The following is a 27,032-nucleotide window of genomic DNA, read 5'->3' on the forward strand; positions in this document are numbered from 1 at the left end:
CACTCTGTACCAGGCACGCATGTATCATACCACTCAACTTGCACCTTTCTCCTTTTCTTTAGTCCTATTTATACACTCACATTATTGCTAGGATATACTCCTAACAGAGGAATATAAGTCTTTTAGGACCATTATCTTTTAAGCATCAGTGAAGTAATTTCACCCATTCCTCTCTCATTCTACTGGTATAGAAAATGTCAGCTACACAACCATTTTGTCATTATTCCTCAACATTTGTCTTACTGTTGTTTCCTTTCCCTATTTGGGAACAATCATGTTTCCTTAACCCTACATGTCTCCCACTCCATGCCAACCCTGTATCTTCCATCTAATCTGTCAAGACCAGCAACATTTTAAAAATAATTCAGAAACAAGACAAATTTGGAAGGACAATATCTTGCCCCAGACCAAGGCAGTTCCATTATATGTGCACTTGCAATAAACAAAAGTAACTGACAGGATAGATAGGGATAAATTATTTGTTTGAACTGCATGATTTTCAAGGTCACTATATTAGAAATTATGCTAATTACAAATCCAGAAAGAAATTACTTTCTGAAAAGACTTGGAACTGTTTTAACATTTTCTCCTGTTGCAATAGCTAGATGAGACCATATGATTTAGGAGCAGAATTAGGCTAATCGGCCTATTCCACCATAACTGATTTACTATCCCTCAACCTGATTCTCCTGCCTTCTTTGATGCTCTTATTAATCCAGAATCTATCAAGCTCCACTTTAAATATACCTAATGACGTGGCCTCCGGAGCAATCTGTGGCAAAGAATTCCATATTCACCACCCTTTGGCTAAATAAATTCCTCCTCATCTCTGTTCTAAAGGGGCGTCCCTGTATTCTGAGACTGTGGCCTCTGGTCCTGGACTCCCCCATTATAGGAAACATCCAGTCTAGGCCTTTGAGTATTCAATAGGTTTCAAAGAGATTCCCTCTCACTCTTCTAAACTCCAGTGAGTACCTGCCCCGAGCCATCAAATGTTGCTCAGACATAAATTGTTTCATTCCCAGAATCATTTTTATGAACCTCCTCTGGACACTGTCCAATGCCAGCACATCTTTTATTAGAGAAGGGACCCAGAACTGCACAAAATACTGGATGCGTGGGCTGACCAATGCCTCATAAAGCCACAGCATTACATCCTTCCTCTTATATTCTACTCGACTTGAAATGAATGCTAATATTGCATTTGTCTTCCTTACCCCACCAATGTAACCTGCAAGTTAACCTTTAGGGAATCCTGCACTAGGACTCAAGTCCATTTGCACCCGATTTCTGAATTGTCTCTGTTTAGAAACGTCTGCACCTTTAAGTGCATAATCATACACTTTTTTATATATACTATATTCCATCTGCCTCTACTTTGCCCATTCTCCTAATCTATCTAAGTCTTACTGCAGACACCCTGCTTCCTTAACACTGCCTGCCCCTCCACCTATCTTGTGTTGTCACAAACCTGGCTACAAAGCCATCAATTCCATCATTCAAATTATTGACATAACACAAAAAAAAGCGGTCCCAACACCAATCCCTGTGAAATATCATCAGTCAACAGCAGCCTGTAAGTAAAACTTGCATAAGGGATGGTAAGAATTAACAGCGCATTGTTTTATCTTTGGTATATTTGTTCTAGAATTCCAGCCTCTGGAATGCTGGCCAATAATTAGGTTAACTCCAAATGAAGTGGTGTATTAACTTTGTTTGACTTATTTGCTTAATAGAGCTGATACCTACAACTGTGCTTGGGGAAAATTGTAATGGCAAATTCACTCTCATTCTAGAACTTCTATTAACTGTACTATATTTTCTGTAAATAGTAAATTGTACACCAACCTTTCCTGTAGGAATGTCCAGAAAGAAGATCGCATACCAATGGCTGAAGAGTACAGTGAGTACAAGCATATGAAAGCCAAGCTTCGACTGTTGGAGGTTCTTATCACGAAACTCGATGGCTCAAAAACTCTACTGAGTTCTTAGAAAACAGAAAATTTTTGAAGACTATTTTCTTGTCCTTGCAACAAACAGAGGAAGTTATTCAAACCTCTCTAAAGCTCCTGGATGTTTCAAGCTTGTGTTTGTGCCATAGAAACTCTTGGCTGCACCTTACTAATTACTGATATCCCTATACTCCAACAGTGACAGCAAGAATGAACACAGACGTTGTTGAGCAACTAATCAAAGTCACTGTTACAGAAGACAACATGTTATAATATGCACCAGTATTTTTGAGCAGCTAGCTTTGAGAATTTTATTAAAAAGACCTTTTTTGACATTGATAAACAATATATGAATTCACTTTTGGCAGGAGATGTGTTTAGGACAAACACAATTATTGATGGTCTCTGTTTGAGACTCCATAGCACTTTACTTGTATCAACCTGGACTGAAGAGTTATGTACAGTTATAAAAGCCTGCCTATTACTCATATTTTTTGATTTTCAATTTATATCATATTAAGTAGTTTGTGGTTTAAATACAAATATTATCATTGCTTGATAATGGAAAAAAATTCAAAGTGAATCCACAATTGTCTGGACACAATCGTTTTTCTCAAGACCATTTAAAACACGGTGAAGATGCAATTCCTTTAATCATTTTTGATCAACTGATGACCTGGGATTGCCTTATCTTTATACCGTTTATTAACTAACTGTGTTTTCATTTATATTTTTGGATAGTACACTAAAAATATTTGTAATGTTTTGTAACTTTCATAATTTTCACAAGTAGTAATATTCTGAGACTCTAATATGTCTGCATGCATAATATTCCTGCAGTGCTTTATTAGTTTTTTGTGCATTATGGTATGATGCATTGAAAATGTCCCAATCAATCCCTTCAATCAACCATTGCATTTTGAAGTACTGGTTTTCCACAATTTTTATGTGGACAAGGAAAGACATTTGGACAATCGTATTTGGACAGTAATAGGCCTTTCTGGTCCAATGAGATCGTGCCATCCAATTGCACCTATGTGACCAATTAACATACTGACCCCTTCTTTGGAATGTGGGAGGAAATCCATGCAGACATGTGGATAATGTAGTAACTCCTTATAGACAGCAGCAGGAATTGAACCCGGGTGACTGGTGCTGTAAAGTGTTGCACTAACTGCACTGCCCTATCTTAGTTCATTACAGTATTCCAAAGAACCTCAAGTGATTTATGTTTTTTTTAAAACTGGCTCCTTGGTTGGCTCATGTTCCGCTCTCCATGGTTACATAATATCCATTAATTTGACTGCAAATAGGCATAAATTTAAAATGCCACTGTTGCAAATAATAATTGCTATAATAGAGCAATTACCCACACTTAAGTTCCTCTCCAAATGTTTCCTTCTTCAGGAATTTCACACAAATTTCTAGTTTTAGACCTAGGAAGTTGCTACCTTAAGCCACAACTTTTCATTTAGGTTTTTATCTAATGGTTTTTGGAAATAAACCATTGAAACAAGGTTTCTTCAATCCACTTAGTATGCCAGTTTGTCACAGAATTTCGAAAATTCAGCTGTCTGTTGTTCAGGTTAGTGTTTTACAGGTAATCTTGATAATGAATTCCATTATTTTCTGGCAGGAATGTAAAACCATTAGCTGAGCCTTGCGTTCTTGTCCCTTTTTACTGGGGTCACCCCAATATTTACTTCGTGTTCATCAGCATAAATCATATCCCATGTCTAATGTTTTGAACATTAGATTAACACTGATCTTCATATAATCAACAATCCTGGTTCTTCTGCTGAGTAGCAAACTAGGCAGTTATCTCCCTCCTAAACCTGGAGCAGGTTCCAAGTACTGTATGCATTTTACAGGTTTCCATTAATTTGCAGGGGAAGGTTTGTCCAGTTTAAATGACTATTTCCACCTCAGAACTGTTTTTGTATCTGGTTAACCTACGTCTCCAGACTTATTATTTGTCAGGAATTTGACATATCTCTCACTTCAGTTTCAAAGAGATTCAGTAGCTACTAAAATTAATTCTTCTATTAAGGATTTAAAATTACTCTATTTTAATAAACAAAACTCAAACACAATTAGATGAGTTCATGTACATCAAAGTAAATTGCATTTACCTTTTCTCCTATAGCCAAATTTTCCCCCATTCAACAAGTGCTCAGAAAATATCAAATATCCAAAACAGTAGTTTGCACTACCCAACCATTAGTCTCATAAAAAGGATATCATGTTATTTAGCTCACAATTAAAATATTTAAATTGCTTTATTTACACAAATGATGGGAACAAAATTCATGGTAGAAAATTTTGCCCATTTCAGTCTGAGTACATTTTTAAAGGTAAAAATTGATTACTGCTAGTCAACCTCACTAGCATGGAAATCTGATTTATGTAGAAGAAAATTGTAAAAAAAAGAATTTGCGAAGGTAGATCCAACTAATGGCAGACAGAGTTCGATTCTTTCTTATGTTTAATTATTGTTTAACCTGGCTTTAAATCTTCCAATGAAGCCATCTGTTGCACCGCCTTTTCACTTGGCTTTATCGAAAGCTGAGCTGTATGCATATAGATTAAATTGGTTAAATTTAGTGTCTTGCTGATTCCTATTTACACATCCTTTCAAAACAATTTCCTTAGCCTTGCCTTTCATTGGCTTGAAACTAGCTTTTTTTTTAAAAAAAAAGCTAAGTGCCTCTTTGCTCTTATAGATGTCAAAACCATGAAATGGAATTTTTATCATTCTGTTGGTGCTACCATACAAAAGTTATCAATGTCTATTCAATGTGTATCAAATATATGTTTGAAGCCTTTTTAATGTTTATTTGAACTGAATTTGATTTGCATTTAATTTGCAAAGTCAAATGAATGTCGAGGGAAGTTAAATCTTTATAATATGTGAATAGTCTACCAAAAATACTTATTGCTGAATTGGAATTTCTCTGTCAAATGGGACTAATCATGAATTTCCTTGCTTGGTTCAGGTTATCTGAAGCACCACAAAGCAAAATTTAATCCTTGGATGGGAGCATTTATTCAAAATCTTATTGGCAATGTTACGATTCAGCTTCAGTTGTACAATTTAAACCACAATCTACAATTCAAATTACATCAGTTTAAAAATCTGATGTGTAAGGAAAGTTTTAAATGCAATGATGATTTGCCATTCTTAATTAAAATTTAAAAGCTGTTTAGTAAACATTCATCCATCCCTTTCTCTGGGAACCCTGTTCACTAATACAAATTGTATATGCATTTTTTAAAGAAAGAAATCATAAATTATTGTTTGTTTGACACAATGTCAGTATGTATTTTGTTGCAGTTAGCTATTTATCAAACAATAGCTATGTTTGTAAGAATAATAGTTAATGATATACATGAAGTTAGTGTTGGAATGTAATAAATAAGAGATAATAATTGCATTTTACAAGCATTTAATTTTTCATAACTGTCAAATTACTACAAAATGTATAGTTAATCATACACTGCACTGTAAATCTTTGAAGAGTACAAGTACAAATATTTTTCTATTGTATTGTTTATTTTCTTCAAATACAGCAATTTAAAATATTTTTAAACTGTTAACTTTACTGGTAATTAGTGTCAGAGACTGTATTTCTCCTGCAAGATAGGTCATGCTGCAAACACACCTTCATGCTTGTTCCATTTGGTGGTAGTTTATTCTTGTTAAATATCTCTTTTAGAACACTACTTATCTAATATCTTTGCTTTGCAAGAGAGCACATAACATTAATTATCTTCTATTATAGCAAAGCATTGTCATAACTTTCAAAAGCAGAAATTTGTGTTTATTAGCTTTTTTTAGAACTTTGCAACAACTTTTACCAAATATCTCACAAGAAACATACATTTACATATTTCAGTAAATAAAACAACTACCTGTAAGTTTTTGATGAAAAGCTGCATAATATGCTTCAAGGGGAAGAATGAAATACACAATGAAAACTATAATAATGTCAAGAGTGTGTTAACTGTTAACGGCCAACACTAATATTACAGGTCTTGCAGCTAGGATCTTTTTTAGCATTAGCTGTGGATAGACTCATCAACTGATGGCCACTAATCTCAGCCACGGTACCGAGAGAGAGATCCACAGGGTCAGTGTAGATTATTTCTAAAATGGCATCCTGAACATGATGATAAACCAGCCTACCATCCTCCTCAGTGCATGTCAGGAATTTGTTGTCTGCGATATTTAGCTGAGGAAGTCGTTGCTTGCAGAATTCATCTCCTGCTGATCCCACAGGTGCAATAACCAGGATGATATAGTGGTAAGCTGTATACATACAATAAAAATCGCCAAAGTAGAGGTTTGTGTCTTCGTTGAAGAGTTTGCTAGCTGGGATCTGATAGCGATACCTGCCATAAGGTGAATCATGTGGAGGTTTTCCAGTGTTGAACTCAGTGTTGCAGCTGAAGAAAATGCCTTCCAGTTTCCCACTGATGGGAGAACCATGACTACCACTGTTGTCTTTTGCAGAAGGTTGCATTGTTTCCCCTTGTTTCTCCCTGAAAGTGATTTTTATGTAATTAATATAACTTAACCTTCATAAGAATGGAGCAGTTGCTATAACATGTTTGGATTGTTTATTTTCATTTGTTGAATTGTTTGCTCTTTCTTACTAAATTGTTGGAAAAGAATTGCATCTGAATCTTTTATTGAACATAGCAGACTTTCTCCATAGTTCGAGTTACAGGTGTCTGCAAAAAATGATGATAATGAAAAGACTATACCCTCTTGCCAGTGTCTAATCATTTTACCAATCAAAACTACTTGGATGCAGAACTATTTAATACACAGTCGTGTAGCTTACTACACGGCCAGCAAGATGTTAGAAAATGTAAAGTGAATCAAAGACAAAGCAGCTTAAATCAACATTTGTAATTTATTCAATTTTCCTGGCAATGCTGGCAAGGTCGGTATTTAGTAGCCGTCCCCGAATGGAATCACATAAAGTTTGAGTAAATTTGGCACATTTATTTCCTGAAGGACATTATGTATATAATGGTTCATTAGTGATCTTTCAGATCACACAATTCCAAAATAAGCCCTTTGTCTGAACTGGTTCATGCTGATCAAGATTCCCATCTAAGCTAGTCTATTTACCCTCTAAACCTTTCCTATCCTAAACTACATTGAAAATCACTTTTTCTCTATTTGTACTGAACCTGCACCTGCAGATAGTGAATCCATTTTCAATTGTCTTAATGAGGAACTGAGCTTTCACATTGACTTCAGACAACTTATCCTCCAGTTATATAATCTATATGTACAATCAATTCCCTAAACCTCAGACTTAATTTGAATCAACCTTGCATTCTTTGGTCTATACAGAGTCTGCATCAAATTACCATCTCAATTTTTACCATTTGATTTTCATTGTTTGTAGCAATTTCCAAAAAACGAGGACTGAGTTCTCTAACAGGTTTTGGATGAAGAAACATCAGAACATGAGGCTCACGTAGCAAATTAAAAGCAATTATTCCTCTGCAGATCAACACTAGATAGAAATTATTTAACTCTAAAAGATTTATTGTTTCTAGAAATTGAAAGGGAGAAAAGTATGAGGGCCCAAGTTAAACATACTAGAGTAGCGGTGCTTCCTGAGCAAGGAGTTCATACAATATAGAGGTACTTGGCCATACGGAAATGCAGAAGATTTAGAGATCTTAACATAACATCACAGAGCTGTGGGTTAATAACTGATTACACCATGTTTACAGCAACTTCTAAACAGTCTAGCAATAGGAAGGATCTTATGAACATTGCAGGAGTGTTGGGGCAAAGCAGGACTGACACTGAAGGATGCTGTGTGTGTGAGAAGCAACTGTTGAGTAATCCACAATTAGGTTAAAATTCCTTATGCTACTACTGGGAAAGGTACTTGTGGACAACCGAGAGAGAGAGAAGTACTTATTTAGAGATACAGCACAGAACAGATCTTTACAGCCCAATGAGCCACACTGCCCAGCAACCCTATTTAACCCTAGCCTAATTACAGGACAATTTACAATGACCAATTAACCGACTAACTGGAAGGTCTTTGGACTGTAGGAAGAAACCAGAGCACCTGGAGGAAACCCACGCACACATGGGAAGAAGGAACAAACTGTCTTACAGAGGACATCACAATTGAAATCAGAATTCCAATGCCCAAAGCTGTAATGGTGTTCTGCTAACTGCTACGCTATTGCGCCACCTGATGGGATGGGTTTGATTCCCTCATATTATAGTGCTTATATTTGCTTCAGAAATCCCTCCAGAAAATACAGCACTACCTAAATTACATGTAATCTAAGCAGTTGTTTCTAATGGAATCAAACGTTTAATGTCATTAGATTTATTTGGGACTAAGACAGTTCTCCCATGCTCCACAGCATCAGCAAAGGTCCCTGTCATGTCCCCTCCTGGCATGAAGCATTTAGGGGCTGTGAATCCTGCTCTGAGTTAGAATGGTGCTAGCAGCCATTAAGTGACTCACGTGGGGTGGTTACTAATCATATTCACACTGTTGTCTATAAAATAAAAAAAGTCAGATTAATATTAAACTGCAGGGTGAAAATAATTTACATGCTCACATACTAAACATAAATTAACCTTGGATATTTAATCCCTCCTTCTCTGGGATCCCGGGTTGTAGTATTTTTGGCAACGATGAGAATTTTTAAATGTCGTAGCTATTAAGACCTCCATAACAGAAACTTTCCCAATTATATCAATTTGCAGTTTCCCTCTGCATAGCATTTGATGTCCTAAATATAGAAGTTTTACAGTTAAGAACAATTTAAAGATTTCCTGTAGCACTTTCAGATACTTAGTAATTTCAGGATCCAGTTGCTAAATTCATTTGTATTTATTGAATAAATCTTTTAGGTAACTCCATCAGTGGCAAATTTGGGTATCTAGAAATAATGACTGCTTTGCTTACTGTATAGCCATAAATATTTGTATTCTCCCAGTATCAATTAAGATGATCTTGATTATTAGTTTTTTAAAATTTTTAAAAATCTATCATATAAACAGCGATTTGTGTTAAATTTACCAACAATCGACGTAGTCCGTCTTATGATTTGTTCTTACCGAATATAGTCAAAGTATTCTTTGTGTTGGTTACGATAGAAAACTGAAAACTTCAGCATCCGTCCTGAAATTGCTTCGGCTTTTTCCATTAACTGTGTTAGATGAACCTTGGAATAGTCTGCAGAAAAGTAAAAAGTTTTCTGTTAATAGCATTACAGTAACTCAAATTTAAATATTAAAATACCTATACAAGAACATATTATTTTGTCAAATACATGTGTAAAATATTAAATTTAGGGCCCAAAACTGCAAAACAACTAATTTAATCAAAACCATTTCTCTTACATTTAAATATCAGGAAAACTGGCTGCATAAACTTGGGTTGTTTTCTCTGGAGCGCCAAAGGCTAAGGGGAGATCTGATAGAGGTTTACAAGATTATGAGAGGCATAGATAGAGTGGACAGAGAGTACCTGTTTCCCAGGGTTGAAATGTCTAATACCACAGGGAAAGCATTGAAGGTTGAGAGAGGGTAGGTTCAAAGGGGATGTGACAGCTAAGTTTTTTTCACTCAATCATTCATGACTGGTATGGCGGTACAGGTAAATACACTGGAGGCTTTTAAGAAACATTTGGATAAGCACATGGGTGTAAGGAAGATGGAGGGATATGGACATGGTGTAGGTAGGAGGAATTAGTGTTTGGGTGCTTCTGATTTGCTTTGATTTGGCACAACATTAAGTTACAGAGGTTGAACAAGTTAGGTCTTTATTCTTTGGAATGTAGAAGGTTGAGGGGGGGACTTGATAGAGGTATTTAAAATTATGAGGGGGATAGATAGAGTTGATGTGGATAGGCTTTTTCCACTGAGAGTAGGGGAGAGTCAAACAAGAGGACATGAGCTGAGAGTTAAGGGGCAGAAGTTTAGGGGTAACACGAGGGGGAACTTCTTTATTCAGAGTGTGGTAGCTGTGTGGAACGAGCTACTAGTAGAAGTGGTACAGGCAGGTTCGATATTGTCATTTAAAAAAAAAATCGGATAGGTATATGGAAAGGAATGGAGGGTTATGGGCTGAGTGCAGGTAAGTGGGACTAGGTGAGAGTAAGCGTTCGGCCCAGATTAGAAGGGCCGAGATGGCCTGTTTCCGTGCTGTAATTGTTATGTGGTTATTGTGGGCTGAATGGCTATGTTCTAAAATCATCATGTTTTCTTTAATTTTCTTCTCAAATATTTTCATGCACACTCAAATAGCTGATATTAAAATGGGAACTTAGGATTTTAGGGAAAATGTAAAATAGGCCAACAGGGCTCCTCAATAAAACTTTCATGGCATTAGATCAGTACCTAGATTTAAGTGAACATTTTTGTATTTAACCTTTAGAGAGGGACAGATTTTCAACTTGTTATCTGGGTAAAACAAACTGACGTTGTAATATATCTGGGTGATGGACTCTTCTGCAGACATGGCCTGATATTTCACTTTTATTGAAAGAAGGGACTGAATCATGTAAACATGTTCCTTCCCTTTGCTGTTGGATAGATTCATGGATTACAATGCACTGGTATCTTCCTTTCAGCTACATCATTTACAAGCTCTGAAGTTTCTGATAATGTGCTGACTCATGTTTTAAAGTCAATTGCCTGTAGTTTTTTCTTGACTGAACAGTTTTGCTGATGATCTAGTTGCTACTGAGTCAACTTCCAATTTGTTTACTGGATCAATGTTATCCTTTATAAACTTTTTAGACATTGTTCTTTTTCTAGATTAACAACCAGCTGGAAAAATGGCTGATGGAATTTAATGCAGTTGCACTTTGGGTGGACAAACCAGGGCAGGACTTACACAGTGAATGGTAGGGCACTGAGGAGTGCAGTAGAACAGAGGGATCTGGGAATCCAGATTCATAATTCCTTGCTGATGTGTCATAGGAAGAGAGGGTCAAATGGACAGCTGCTGGCACACTGCCCTTCATGAATGAAAGTATTTGGTACAGGAGCTGGGATGTTACATTGAAGTTAACTAAGATGTTGGTGAGGCTTAATTTGGAGTATTATGTGCAGTTTTGGTCATCTATCTAAAGGAAAGTTATCAAGAAGATTGAATCAGTACACAGTAAATTTACAAGGATGTTGCAAGGACTTCAGGATCTGAATTATAGGGAAAAATGGAATAGGTTAGGACTTCATTCTCTGAAGTGCAGGTGAATTGATAGAGATTAACAGTAATTTAGGGTATAAATAGGGCAAATGCAAGCAAGCTTTCTCTACCGAGGTTGCGCAAGGCTCGAACTAGAGGTCATAGCTTAAGGGTGAAAGGTGAAATACTTCCGGGAACAACTTCACTCAGAGGGTGGTGAGAGTGTAAGGAATGAGCTGCCAGCAGAAGTGTGGATGCAGGTTTGATTTCACTATTTAAGAGAAATCATCTCGTGGGTGTGGATTTATTGAGTATGTCCACAAGACAATGAATCTCAGAGTTGTACATAGTGACATATACACTTTGATAATAAATTTACTTTGAATTTTGAAATTTGGATACATGGACAGCAAGGGTATGGTCAGGGTGTGAGTAGATGGGACAAGGCAGAATAATAGTTCGGCATGAACTAAAAAGGGAGAAGAGCTTGTTTCTGTGCTGTAGTGCTTTATAACTCTGACTCTGCTTCTGCAACTTCTTAATTGCCACTTCATTATCCCATGACTCTTCTATCGACAGTAGATTATTTTCTCTACTGACTGCTGAATCATCCACAAATGATCATTTTTGAAAGAAAATAATAACATCTCCCTTCTGTCTGAGAATCAACAACAACTCCCAGAAAACTGTGGGTATTAAAACTTCACATATATTGTCCAGGAGTTTTTCTATTGTTAGTAGATGTAGCAGACATGAAATGTTTGGACAGCAGATATACTGTTGCTTGTCACTCATTGGTAATTGATGCAGTGGTAGATCAGGGCTTTAAACTCACATTGGAAGTATTCTTGATGAGTTGATTTTACCACCTTGTTGGATTATTTTGTTGGATTATGTTTGAGAAATTCAAATTCAAGTATTTTACCTGCAGTACAGAATTCCACAACTTCACTCCAGTCAGACACAGTGTAATCGCCATCACCTTGCTTTGAAGCAGTCTGAACAGCTACAGTATACTCTGTTCTGGGACTCAAGAACCAGTGACCACGTACTGTCATTGGCAGAGGAACTGCTTTTGCCACCAATTTAGTAGGAACATCCTGTAGCACAAAATTAAATTCTGATCTCTCAAATGAAGCATTAATAATACAAACACCAGAGTACTCATGATTACAACTACCTTTTTTTAAAGGCATTCAAATTACAAAAATATTGAATTCAAAATTGAATATCTTTAAGATTATTTGTATTGTATATATTCAGTGGTGAATATGGAAACTCAAGGTATCTAGAATTTCATTGTGTGTTGTCATCCTGGATTACATGGGAACTACAGCAAGAAACTCCCATTTTTTCTATATAATTGAAGACTATATTTTTATACTTTTCATTGACTGTAGCTCTGCCCTTAATACCATCATTCCAAATAAACTGATTCCTAAGCTCCAGAACCTGGGTCTTAGCACTCAGACCTGCAGCTGGATCTTCAACTTCCTCACAGACAGGACCCAGGCTGTAAAATCACTCTGAGCACCGGTGCCCCACAAGGCTGTGTACTCAGCCCCCTGCTGTACTCACTGTACACCCATGATTGTGTAGCCAAGTTTTCATCAAACTCAATATATAAGTTTGCTGTTGACACCACAATTGTAGGCCGTATCTTGGGTAATGATGAGTCTGAGTACAGAGAGGAAATTAAGAACCTAGTGGCATGGTGAAAGGACAATAACCTATCCCTCAACGTCAGCAAGATGAACGAATTGGTTGTTGACTTCAGAAGGAGTAGCGGACTGCATGACCCCATCTACTTGCACATTGGTGGTGCACAGTTGGAACAGGTCAAAAGCTTTAAGTTCCTCGGGGTTCCAGATCCTGACCCAGATCTGGGCTGTATCTTCCAAATATCCGGACCTGTCTCTTGGTTTCTTTTTGCACTACTTTACTTTCCCTTTTCTATATTTCTAATTATAATTGATAATTTAAATTTTAAAATTATATTTACTTTGAGTTGTACTCCTGGGAGCGCGAAGTGCAGAATCAAATATCACTGTGATAATTGTACGTTCTAGTATCAATTGTTTGGTGACAATAAAGTAAGTAACTAAATATATAACTTTTCTATTTAACTTAGGAAGAGCTAAGTATCATATTGAAAGTTGTCTCAGCCTTCAATCAAAGTAGCACTTTACAATGTGTGACACAACTCACTCAATCCCATGAAGTACTCACATGTATATCAAGAGTGCAAAAGTGGCAAAAATGAGCTGGAATAACATTATAGAACAAAAGGTTGGCTGGTTTAATCTGAATGAAAAGTCAGAGAAATGGGCGCTTTGGCCCAACTTGTGTGTACTAAGCTAATCGTGCTTGTTTGCACTTGGTCCAAGTCCTCTGAATCTTTCCTATCCAACTGTTTTTCAAAAGCAATGGAAGCTTTTTGCACTAAAATTATCCTGAAAGCTGATCATGTACATCTGGAACTAAATTCTTATATCTTCTTACTTTAGTGTGAAATTAATTGACAGCAAGAAGATGGAAATCACAGAAAAACTGATGCACACTATCATTACAGTGTCATTATGATTAACCCCAAACCCTATTGAGTATTGTCTGTTGATTATGAAGCAGCTAAAAAGAAAGCAATTCCACCAGAACCCAAGATGTCCTTTTTTCTTTGTCTTGCAAATACTACTTAGGCAGTTACAGCCTAACATCCCAGATGCTTTGTTAACAGCTGTCTCAAGTAATGCATTTATTATATTTGATGAGAAATGTAATTACATGCTGATGGAGCAATTGTTGCAGTGAATTGGCCTTCCAGATCTTGTTTTAAAATAGGCACTGAGTCAACCTAATAAAAAAATGATCAAAAACACTAATACTTTAAATGTCAGAAATTTAAAACATTCCATCACAGACTATTGCTTATTTCATTAAAAAGATATTAAAAGTAGTAAGTGGGCGGAACAACCTTTGGGCCTGTGTAACAATGCAAATGCCAACACGATACACACCTTGATACTATGCATCACAGCTTAAGCATTTAACACGAAGCCTATTGGAGTTAATTTTAATTTGGCTAATTATTCTGTATATTATGAGTACTGTTTTCAGCACACTTTAAAAATCTAATATTTGCCTCGCACTATGCACAATCATTGCCATTGTTTGGCAAATCAGACTACTTCTTGATGTCACCTTTCAATTCAAGGCTACTCTTGCCCCTTAAAATGAATCTTTCATTTTCCCTTTTCCATATTGCCATTATTCCACATTGTTCAAGGGCTCTTCATTTCTTGATCCACTTTTCTTTAGTATATTTGGAACACTTTTTAATGTCTTTGGACTGCCTTGAATCAGATGCTGTAAGGCACAGCATGAGGAATAATAAGAATCTTTGCAGATACTGTTTCAATTATGTAGAAATGAAAAATAATTATCCTTTAAAAGGAGTAACTATATAGTCAACTGACTATGACATTTAACTTCACTGAAATGAATATTTAGGATTATTTGGTAAAAGCTTTGGTATATGAAACATTAAACAAGCACAGTGGCCTTAACATAAAACTATGTACAATTGACAATAGAATTTTACCTTGTGTTTGAATTTATTGGAATTCTTGGTTTCTTTCTTGTTCAGGTCAATAAAGTAATGTGTAATACGATCTTTACATTTTGAATCCATGCTCCATGAGATTTTGAAAGAATCACATGTGATGTTGCTTATTTTTATGTTATGAGGAACAGCGAGCTCTTCCATCTCTGCAATGCCACTGTCCTGTGATTTGTTTCCTGTGCAAAAAGTAGAAGTATTAATATATACCAATTCTCATTTATGTAATCACAAAAAATTGGCAAGACACTTCTAGGTCGCAGTTCAGGTACTTATCCATCTTACAATATCTACTTTTTAAGCTGTTGGTTTAATATATGGTGTAGTGTAAAAACTCCACTATGTTGCATCTTGCCCATGATCCAATACAGGTAATGCCTGCATTATGGCCATTCTAGTTATAGAAACTCACCCTTACAGAGTTCACAAATCACTACGCAAAATTTTGTGACACAGAATGTGATACAGAATAAAATACATTCTTATAGAGCTTATAACGGGAGAGAAAAAAACACTACACAAAGTACTAAAGTTGCTTCTTTTGCATAAGTCTTGACTATGCCAGAGTTTAACGTTGGCATCAGCTGTCAAATAATGGTGGTGGGTCACACTGATAAAATGGTTTTAACACAAAAGAAAATCCATTTTGCAGCACTTCTGCTTATAATATGCGATTGAATGGGAAAGTGGGGGTACCATTACAGAATACCGTGATATGGAGGGGTCTCTTGGAGCCAATCAAGTCCCACTAAATCCTCTTGTGTAAGTGGATGGCTAACAAGTTACAGCTGTAAGCAGTGAGTCAGGGGTGGTGGCTCCAAATAGTGGTCATTTTATTAGGTACACTTTTGCTAGTTGATGTAAATACCTAATCAACCAATCATATGGCAGCAAATTAATAGATAACAGCATTGTCAAGAGGTTCAGTTGTTCAGACCGAACATCATACAGTGGAGATGCTGGCAGTATTGGTTGTGTTGCGATGGGTGGAGAAAGCTAGACAAGTCGAAGTATTGATATACTCAGATTCATCCTCAGTTCTAGCAAGTTTAAGGTCTTTTCACTCAAACAGTCGGCAAGATGTATTTTATGAAGTCCTTCAGTCAGTCACAAGAATTGCAAATCAGGGAGTTCAGGTAAAATTTCTATGGGTTCCAGCACATGTAGGGGTGAAGGGGAATGAGAGGGTGGATAAGTTAGCAAAGAGGGCATTAAAGAAAGAAAATATAGAAATGCACATTAGTATCAGTAAAGCAGAGGTTAAGTGTGTCGTCTGGGAAAATAGTCAACCAAATATGGCAAGAAAGATGGGATAGAGAGGGGAAAGGGAGTCATTTATATCAAATACAAACGAGTGTTACAGCTACTAGGGTAGGCAGTGGATACAGAAGAGAGGAAACTGTGTGGACTAGGTTAAGACTGGGGCACTGTGCATTAAACAAAACATTGAAAATGATAGGGAAACACCATACAGGATTGTGTGAGGAATGTCAGGAAGAGGAGTCAGTAGAACATGTAGTTCTGAGTTGCAGGAAGTATGGGATACAGAGAGAGATGATAAGAATTAATCTAAGAGAATTGCAGGAATTCACATTAAAAGGGTTGCTGGGCATGGGTGAAAGAGCACAGGTTAGGGTATTTTTAGCTTTCTTAAGGGGTACAGGGTTTTTTTTATAGGGTAGGACAGATAAACAGGAATAGGGTACTAGGATGGCCAAAGATGGGAGGATAAAGTGTAGGTTAGGGTATGTGCGTGTGTGATTGGGTAAAGGGATTTAGAATATAAGTCTATTGCACACTCTGGAGCAGAAGGTGGCGGTAATGCAACATTAAGCTGGGTGCCAACTGTCGGAGAGGGAGAGAGAGAGAGAGAGAGAACATCAGAATGGGGAAGAAATGAGATGTCAATGGCTTTAACCATGGAATGATTGTTGGTGTCAGCCAAAGTGGCTCGAGTATCTTTGCTGCTCTCCTGGGATTTTCACATGCAACAGTCTCTAGAGTTTACAGAGAATGGTGTGAAAAACAAAAATCACTTATTGAACAGCAGTTCTGTGGGAAAAACACCTTGTTAACAAGAGAGGTCAGAACAGAATGGCCAGATTGGTTCAAGCTGACAAGAAGGCAACAGTAACTCAAACAGCCACTTATAATATGTGCGCAGAAGAGCATGTCTGAATGCATAACACGTTGAACCTTGAAGGTGATGGGCCACAGCAGCAGAAGACCATGAACATACGGAAATACGCTCAGTGATACCTTTTGTCTCTAATAAAGTGGCCAATGAGTGTATATCCCCATCCTCAACAAAGAGTGTCAAACAGAAACTATTCTACATAATTCACAAACACTTTCATTGAGTTGTGGTATTCACTTTATGAGACAGTGTCTGACATAATGATGTCAGTGTAAGGCAACTGCTTTTGGTTTGGTAATAATGAAGTAAAGGGCTTTGGCTTTTGTTAAGCACATAAAATCATTCTTGCATGTTTTATTCACAAATTCTGACATTGATGACTCCTGGATGATTCCAGAGTTACTCAACAACATATTGACCAATGCAATCATTTGAAACTGCCAGAGTTTTGGGAGCAGCACATTACTGTGGGGTTTGCAAAAGCAGAACCCCAGCGATAAATCACTGTGGACAATACCAAATTTTATTACTTTGTAGCGTTGATAAGTAGTTTTACTACAAGCAGAGTGGTGAGTCTACTAGAAGACCTGCCTGCATGTAATAAATACAGTGCCTATAAAAAGTATTCACGCCCTTGGAAACGTTCATGTTTTATTGTTTTACAATATTGAATCACAGTAGATTTAATCTGGCATTTTTTTGATACCAATCAACAGAAACAATTCTTTTGTGTCAAAATGATGGCCCATTCTGCATTTTGGAAAGGGTGAAAAGACTTATTGTAGATAGGAAGGGCAAATCTGCATGTATTTCTGTAGATTGCCTTAAATCACCCAACTACACCTGGATGGTTCCACTACTGTAGCCTAGGCTTCGTGACATGACCATATGAGGGGTAATTGATCAATCTGTGGCCTAAGGTAGAAGGAGTCAATTTTAGAAAACCTAACATGAGGAAATCTGCAGATGCTGGAAGTTCAAACAACACACACAAAATGCTGGTGGAACACAGCAGGCCAGGCAGCATCTATAAGGAGAAGCACAGTCGACGTTTCGGGGCGAGACCCTTCATCAGGACTTCGTCAAGGAGATGAGTTATTAACTTCAAATTTTCTGTATAATCAGAGTTGAAATGCACGTGCATGCAATGAGAGCTGTATAACTCATCTTGTTCTACCTTAGGCCATGAACTTATCAATCACCCCTGCTGTGCACCACTTCTACAAAGAAGGGATCTGTATGCTCCACATACGCTGGACTAAGTGTGTATGTGTAGGAGGGGACAATGTTGAAAAATAAATGTGCTAGGTTTTCTAAAACTGACTCTTTCTACCTTGGGCCATGAACTTATCAATCACCTCTCGTATGTGTGTCAGTACACTTCTGAATGAGCCAGAGGCATCCTCTGTTACTCCAACCAAGGCATATAGGACACGATCCGGGTGGCTCTTGCGAGCTCCAGACAGACTCACGATGCCAGTTTTGGTGAATTCTGGGAGATGGCCTGTGTAGGGCAATGTAATGAGTGACATATAACACAGATTGTTCATAATAGAAACCACTCTACATAATTCACAAACACCGTAATCAAGTTGTTGTGTTCACTTTAACAGATGGGGTCTGATGTAATGATGTAATGATGTCAGTGTAAGATAACTGTCATTGATTTGTTCATAATCAAAGTAAAAGGCTTTTGTTAAACACATGAAACGAATCTTACATGTTTTATTCGCAAAATCCTACACCTCTACCATTACCCCTGGCAAGGTGTTCTACAGAGTCAGCACAGTAATTTTTTACGGGACCCGAAAATTACAAAAGGCACTTTAAATGTATTTTTGTCAAAACAAATACAGAAGACAAAAGTAAAATGTTTTGATTAGAACAGTCACAGTGTTCAGCAAGCTCACGGTTTATAACAATCAGCTACTGACATCCATTCTGTGGTTATTGTTACAATTTGTAACAATAGAGTAAGTTGAAACACTAACGAGGTAAATATGTTTAAGCTCTGAAATGTTTCAAAGTAAAGGTTATAGTACATTTATTAATAAGAAAATTTATGGGTTATATTCATAAACACAATTACAGGTATATCAACATAGATTTCAAAACTGTTTTAGTATAATTTCAAAATCGTATTAACATAAAATTGTACAGGAGCATTTCAGTTACTGTGTAATTATGCACCTAAGCAGTTTAGAGGGAACAGTGCTCACCATACTGTGTAAAGAACTTATTTCTGATATCCCATTTATACTTTCCTCTAATCACCTTAAACTGATGTCCCTTTTTATTACCTGCCCTGGTAAAAAGTCTCTAGCTGTCCACTCTATCTATACCTCTTATCATTCTGTTCATCTCTGTCAGGTCATCTCCCATCCTCCTCCACTCCAAAGAGAAAAGTCCCAGTGTGCTCAACCTATAGTTTTCTGGTAAGATGGCAGCAGATTTTGTTGCAACGGCCTCTCCGGGTCCAACCAATGGTAAAATTATTCATCCTTTACATTTTTTTTGTACATGACACTGCTGGATATTAAAATCACTAAGTACTGCAGGTTTACTCCACTAGTGAATTCCTAGACAGCGATGGAACTCAGCATGGGCTTGATGCATACTATGTCATTGCCTGCTGCAGTCATCCTGGGAAGAAGGTATCGGAGGCAGAAGATGGAGGAAGAACACAGTCCAATAAATGGTGCAAATGTTTGTCTTTGATGTTTTACTTATGATTGCAAGACCCTGTTGAACATTAATAATTCAGTTCATTGGTGAGACGGATGACAGTGGAGCTGTGTGGCCTCAGTTTTTGCCAGACTAGGCCCTCATGCCACAGCGTCATCTGTTGCAGCTGTCCAGGGGAGGAGAGGCCAGAGGCAGTGTGGGAGAGAACAGAGATGCGCTGTGCATGCTTAAGTCCTTGGCGGGTTGGAGGCTGACTCTTCCTGTTGGTGCAGCTCTTCAACGTTCTTCTCAATGACATACAAGCTGGATTGTGTTTGTCTATGGCTGATAAGGAACTGCTGCGTGCTTGTTCTTGCAGAAACATGGCTCCAAGACAATGTCCTAGTACCATCAATCTTCAGCCTATGCCCCTTGGGGACTTGGGCTATATAATTTTTTTTGTAACTGTTTTTTCTGCTATCTTAATTATATGAGCCATATGTGCAGTGTGCTGTGTGTGACTGTTGGTACTGCGCTTTGCACGTTGGCCCCAGAGGAAAGCTTTTCTTTTGGCTGTAAATACGTGCATGGTTGAATGACAATTAAACGAACTTTTTGAGTCATAAAAAGTAAGATAAATTTATTCCCGTTAATACCATACAAAATGGTTACCCTCAATCACCAGCAAAATGAGAGATGGCATCATTAGTCGTACCATAAAGTGGCACCTACACATAGCTTATTCATTAATGGCCATTTTGAGTTTTGTCAGGATGATACGACCTTATCATATTTTAAATTTAAACACCTTCCAAACAGCTGAATTTCTGAAGTGAATTAAGAGTTTCTGACTTGACATTAAGACAGCATTTCACTGACTGCGTTATCAAGGGGTAACAATTCTTCATAGAAAAAGACCTCGTTGACCTGTACACACTACACCTTACTTTATTTTACAGTTTTGATTTTGCTTGCTTCTCCTCCCTATGCATTGTAGAGATATAATTCAACAATGGTAGAAATTCAAAACATACAATATATGATTTCAGGAATGGAAGGGTTAACATGAGGACTGTTTGGCAACTTTGGGCCTGTCCTTACTGGAATTCAGAAGAACGTGGGGGGATCTCATTGAAACCTACCTAATGTTGAAAGGACTAGAGAGGATGGATGTGGAGAGGATGTTTCCTATGGTGGGGGTATCCAGAACTAGAGGGCACAGCCTCAGAATTGAGAGGCGACCCTTCAGAACAAAGGGAAGGAGGATTTTTTTTAATTAGTTTTTTTTTATACATTTTACAGATTAAAAAAACCCCAAATCACAATGAGGAACTATACAGTGCAAAATTAAGCAACAATGACAATATGATACAGAGAAAGAGAATTTAAAAAAAAGCACCTAAATTGAAGACAAGTAAACTTAGTATCCTCCCCAAGCCCCACAACACACAAAAAAAACTCCAGACCAACCACAACACAATATAGAGAATATAAATCAGGACAATCAAACTCCCAGATTGTGAATATACTTAGCAACAGAGGACAGTAATGCCTACTACCAGAAAAAAAAAGGAGCTGAAAGCAAGGGACCGAAAAGAAAAAAAACCCTAGTCAAGAGGAAAGTTATGAAAGTACTCGATAAAAAGTCCCCAGACCTTATGGAACTTTAGGTCCGAATTAAGAACTGAATAATGAATTTTTTCGAGGTCCAAGCAGGCCATAATGTCGTTAAGCCATTGAGTATGAGTGGGCAGGGCAACATCTCTCCATCTAAGGAGGATCAGGCATATAGCCAGGAGAGAGGCAAAGGATAATATTCGGCATTTGGTCGGACTCAGACGAAAATCTGTCTCATCCCAGAAACCGAACAAAGCAATTAAGGGGTTTGGTTCTAGGTGCTGATTCAGAATATACAATAAGGAAGGAGGGTTTTTTTTAAAGCAGAGAAAAGTAAAACTGTGGAATGCTCTGCCACAGACTGCGGTGGAGGCCAAGACCATGCATATATTTAAGGCGGAAGTTGATTGGTGCCCTGACTGATCAGGAAACAAAGGAAATGGCGAGAAGGCAGGTGTATGGGTTTGAGTGGGATCCAGGATCAGCTATTATGGAATAGCGGAGCAGACTCAATGGGCTAAATGGCCTAATTCTTCTCCTATGTCTACGGTCTTATATATCAACTATAAATTGTATACCAACTAGTCAAATAAAAATTATATACCAATTTTTTTCAGATATATAAAGAGTAAAAGAGAGGAGAGAGCGGATATTGGACTGCTGGTAAATTAAGTTGGAAAGGTAATGGGAGATAAAGAAATGGTGAACAAACTTAATAAGAATTTTCCATCAGTCTTCACTATGGAAGAGACTAGTAGTATGCCAGAAATTCAAGTGTGTCAGGGGACAGAAGTGAGTGCAGTTGTTATTACTAAGGAGAAGGTGCTTGGAAAACTGAAGGGCTTCAAGATAGACAAGTCAGCTGGACCAAATGGACTACATCCCGGAATTCTCAAAGAGGTAGCTGGTGAGATTATGGAGGTATTAGTAATATTCTTTCATGAATCATAAATTCTTAAATTGTTCTGGAAGACTGGAAAATTGCAAATGTCACTCCACTTTTTAAGAAGTGGGGGGAGGCTGAAGAAAGGAAATTATAGGCCAGTTAGCCTGACTTCAGTGGTTGGGAAGATATTGAAGTCCATTATAAAGGATGAGGTTTTGAGGTACTTGCAGGCACATGATAAAATAGACTAGTTAGCATGGTTTCCTCAAGGGAAAATCTTGCTTGACAAATCTGTTGGAGTTCTTTGAAAAAATACCAAGCAACATAGACAAAGCATAATTGGTTGATGTTGTTTATTTTAAATTTTCAGAAGGCTTTTGACATGAGGCTGCTTAACAAGAGCCCAAGGTGTAATATGAAAGATACTAGCATGAATAGAAGATTGGCTGACAAACAGGAGGCAAAAAGTTTTGCAAAAAGGCAAAAAGGGGGCCTATTCTGTTGGTTGCAAATAATTAGTGGTGTTCCGTAGGGGTCTTTTCAAGTTATACGTCAACAATTTTGATGATAGAACTGATGGTTTTGTGGCCAAGTTGGCAGACAATACAAACATTGGTGGAGGGGAAAGTAGTGTTGAGAAAGCAGGGAGTCTGCAGAAGGGCTTGAGTAGATCGGGAGAATGAGCAAAGAAGTAGCAGATGGAGTATAGTGTAGGTAAGTGTATGGTCATGCATTTCAACAGAAGAAATAAGGCATGGACTATTTTCTAAATGGGGAGAAAATTCAAAAGTGAGACATACAAAGAGACTTGAGAGTCCTTGTGCAGCATTTCCTAAAGGTTAACTTGCAAGTTGAGTTAATGGTAAGGAAGGCAAATACAATATTAGCACTGATTTCAAAAGGAGTAGAATACAAGAGCAAGATTTGATGCTGAGGCTTTATAAGGCATTGGTCAGATCACACTTGGAGAATTATGGCAGTTTTGGGCCTATTATCTAAGAAAAGATGTGCTGGCATTGGAGATGGTCCAGAGGAGGTTCATGAGAATGATTCCATGAATGAAAGGGTTAACATTTGACTAGCATTTAATAGCTCTTGACCTGTATTCACTGGACTTTAGAAGAGTAGGAGGGGAAATCTCATTGAAACCTATCAAATATTGAAAGGCCTGGAAAGAATGAATGCAGAGAGGATGCTTCCTACAATGAATGAGTACAGGACCAAAGGGCACTGCCACAGAATAGAAAGTTCATTTAGAAGTGATGAGAAGCTATTTCTTTAGCCAGAAAGTGGTGAATCCGTGGAATTCATTGTCACAGATGGCAATGGAGATACTTAAAGTGGATGTTCATAACTTCTTGATTAATCAGGGTTTCTAAGGTTATGGGGAGAAGGCAAGAGAAGTTAAGAGTGATAATAAATCAGCTATGATGGAATGGCAGAGCAGACGTGATGGGCCAAGTAGCCTAATTCTGCTCCTATGTCTTACGGTCTTAAGGTCTAAACCCACTTGAAATTATAATTTCATTAACTTCCAGAAGGATGCATAACTGATGATAGGCTACTTATTATTTGGGCTCTGCTACATACTGTACTAAAACAGACATCACCATGCTGAATTTAATCTTGTGGGCTTATGCTTTGAGATCCACTGTTACATTTTGTATCATGTAAAGCCCTTGGAGGACTGTATAATATAGCTTCAGCTACACCAGAAATACATTACTTAAATAAGTGAAGAAATCCTGACAATTTATTCAGCATTAAGTGGTTTGTTTATTCTAAAGGAATAATAAGAACTCAAACAGAAACAACTGTAGGCCATTTGTCCTTTCATGGATGCTCATCCATTCAGTAAGATTATGACTGAGCTTTTACTGTGATACTGTTTGCTTACATTAACCCCTTATCCCTTAATACCTAAAACTTGTTAGTCAGCCACTTTCTTTAATTACAAAAAATAATTTCTCATCTTGAATAATCCATCTTTTGACCATGGTTCCTGGTTCTGGACACCCAGTCAAGCTAAATATGATCCTGACATATATTTCAATACTATATTTCAATGACTATATTTCTACTATATTTCAATAACACTACACTTATTCATTCAAACTACAAAATTTAATTCTATTTAAGTCGGCCTGTCCTCATATGACAAACCCAAAATCCCAAGGACCAATGCAGTGACTCTTTACTTTACTCTTAATCACAAATATTAACTTCCTCAGGAAAGACAACTAGATCTGTTTACAGTATTCCAGATTCTTCATCAACAGGCTACTAGATTACCGAGGCATTTATAATCTTTGTGAGAAAGACCAATATTCTACACAACTTCCTAATAACAGTGGATTCCAGTTAATTGGGACACATTGGGATCAGCACAGTTTGATCCAATTATGCGACTGTTCCAATTAGCCAAAGTTTCATGACGATAGTTTAAAAGGTATAAAAAAGACAAACTACCATTTAACTGAGTAACAAATTATATATTTAAATGAAATAAAGAGGAAATTAGAATGTTACCAATACTACTACAGTACTATAAAACTGCTGTGTATTAGTTCCTCATAGTTATCAATGGAGGAATTCATCCAGTATATGCTGCCATGTTCTTTTGTTTGACTGTAAATGAACAAAATCATCGTAGTTACCTTGTGCAGGTAATGGACTGCTTTTGACAATTGCTTCCTCCAAATCTTCATTTTCATTGTAACATTCAAGATGATGGTTGATACCTTCAAATTTTTTGTAGTTCCTATCTTGCTGAAGTGGTCAATTGTTTCATTTTCACTCCTGGCTGTTTCTGGCATCTCTAGTCATGAATGCTTGAAACTGCAGTGAGCAAAACAATTCTAAATTGTCTTACTGCTTATTTTCTGCCAATCATCAGTGACAAAAATCACTACTTTTTGAACACAAACACACACAACTGACACCATTTTAAAACTATTTGCTCTAAGCAAACATAGTGTCTAATGGCCACACAAGTGTATGCGACTGATGCTAGTTAGAAATTGTTCAGCAACAGTTTTCTGTCCCAATTAAGCACTGCAGTGTCCCAAGTAAACTAGGGGAATCCTATCTATTTTCGATTAGTTTTAGTTCTTTATGAATTTTCCAAAATAAGCAGCTAACCTAATTAACCAATGGCCCAATTAGTCCAATTCCACTGTACTTGTTGTATCAACATATTCATTTTTCATGATTTGTCTACAAAGATGTCTAGTCCCTCTGAATATCAATAAACTGTACCACTCAAGCTCTCACCATTTAAAGAAACTCACTGCCTCTATTTTGTACCAAAGTGAATGACATTACATTTTGTCGCATTATATTCCATTTTCCATGTGTTTATACATTCATTTAATCAGCTTACTTCCTGCCAAATTTTCTCAACATCCATCTCACAACCCACACTACCACCAGCTTTCCATTACTCTCAGGTTTAAATATATTGCTTGTGATCTCCTCATTCCAAATCATTGATATAGAATGTGAATAATTAGCGCCACAGCAGTATTTCCCGTAGCATCCCACCAATCACAGTCTCCCAACCCAGAAAATGATTATGTCCTTCTCACGTTTTTTGTCCATTATCTAATCCTCAGTTCATGCTGGTATTTTACTTTCAATTACTGTACATTCCAATTTTGATTAATAATACCGTGAATGGTAATTTACCAAAGACCTCCTGAAAGTTCACATACACCATGCCAACTATTTCATTCCTATCCTTCTAGTTAAATCTATACAAAGTCCAACAGATCTATCAAAAAGAATTTCCCTTTCATAAAGTTATGTTGATTGCTTTCCAATCCTATTATTGTTTCTAAGTACCCTATGGATTGGCTGGTTTTAGAGGTGTTTACATCATCCTGAAACATTCTAACACAACGGTTATTCTCCTCAAAACCCACCAATTCTGATTCCTAATGACATGCAGCAAATCAGTGTGTTCAATTCTACTGCAAAGAGACGGTAAACCAAATCCCTGGGAAAGATTTCTAACTAAAAGTAAATCTGAAGCTACTAGGAAATTCTTTTCTCAAGTCACCAGTTCAGAATATTTTCGAGTTGATCTTTAAATCCTGAAACAAGATTTTTAAAGACCATATCAGTTACATATTTGGATGGGTCTACCTTGCTGCGGTAGTTTTTCCTATAAGGAATTTGACAAGATTCTGCATGGTAGGCTAGACTAGAAAATTAAGGTACATAAAATCCAAGGCAAGGTGCGAAGCCCTTGTTGTCTATGGTATATATTATCGACTTAAATACAACTGAAAGAGGGATGATTAGTAATTTTGTGGATTTCACCTAAGATGATGATATTGTCTAAAGCTACAGCAGGATAGATCAGTCAGAGAGGTGAATAGAGTGTTGGCAGATTGAATTTAATTCCAACATGTGTAAGATAATGCATTTTGGGAAGTCAAATAACGGTAGGGCATATATAATAAATGGAAGGGCATTAAGGGTTGTTGATAAGCAGAGACTGGGGCATCTAAGTCCATAGTTCCCAGAAAGTGCAACACAGATAGATAGGTGGTGAAGAAGGCATTTGTCATGCATGCCTTTGAGCTCATGGGATAAAATATAACAGTTGGGACATTGTACTACAACTTTACAAAACACTGGTTATATTGCATTTGGGAGCATTTTGTACAGTTCTGGCCATTACACAAAGGAAAGGCGTGGCTACACTGGACACAGTTCAGATGAGATTCACCAGCATATTGACGTGCTTGGAGGACTTTAGCTATGAGGAGAGAGCTCAAATCCAATCAAGTTTAATTATCATTCAGACCATACATGGATAAAGTCAGACAAGGCAGTGTTCCTCTGGGGCCTAAGTACATAACATACATTCAAAATACAGAGAGAAAAAAACAATGCACACATCCTTACACTAGAAAACATGTTATAGTCCAAGTCCCAGAGCGACATGAAAATTGAGGGCAGC

At 37.2% G+C, this 27,032-nt stretch overlaps 2 protein-coding genes across 14 annotated transcripts in view; one reads left to right on the top strand and one right to left on the bottom strand.

Annotated features, from left to right (window-relative positions):
• fam13c (family with sequence similarity 13 member C) overlaps positions 1-3,398 on the top strand; it is a 95,973-nt gene extending 92,575 nt beyond the window's left edge. For all 13 annotated transcript variants that reach the window (XM_059947402.1, XM_059947404.1, XM_059947403.1 and 10 more), the window contains one exon: positions 1,860-3,398. In XM_059947402.1, coding sequence (XP_059803385.1) covers positions 1,860-1,992 — 133 coding nt within the window. In that variant the 3' untranslated portion in view covers positions 1,993-3,398. The remainder of the gene's footprint in view (positions 1-1,859) is intronic.
• Positions 3,399-5,381: 1,983 nt separating this feature from the next.
• phyhiplb (phytanoyl-CoA 2-hydroxylase interacting protein-like b) overlaps positions 5,382-27,032 on the bottom strand; it is a 56,644-nt gene continuing 34,993 nt past the window's right edge. Inside the window, exons 3-6 of the mRNA XM_059947422.1 lie at positions 14,742-14,938; positions 12,069-12,243; positions 9,067-9,184; positions 5,382-6,494 (exon numbers count right to left, since the gene is read on the bottom strand). Coding sequence (XP_059803405.1) covers positions 5,960-6,494; positions 9,067-9,184; positions 12,069-12,243; positions 14,742-14,938 — 1,025 coding nt within the window. The 3' untranslated portion in view covers positions 5,382-5,959. The remainder of the gene's footprint in view (positions 6,495-9,066; positions 9,185-12,068; positions 12,244-14,741; positions 14,939-27,032) is intronic.

This window comes from Hypanus sabinus, chromosome 22 (genome assembly GCF_030144855.1).
Source record: "Hypanus sabinus isolate sHypSab1 chromosome 22, sHypSab1.hap1, whole genome shotgun sequence".
Classification (NCBI taxonomy): Eukaryota; Metazoa; Chordata; class Chondrichthyes; order Myliobatiformes; family Dasyatidae; genus Hypanus; species Hypanus sabinus.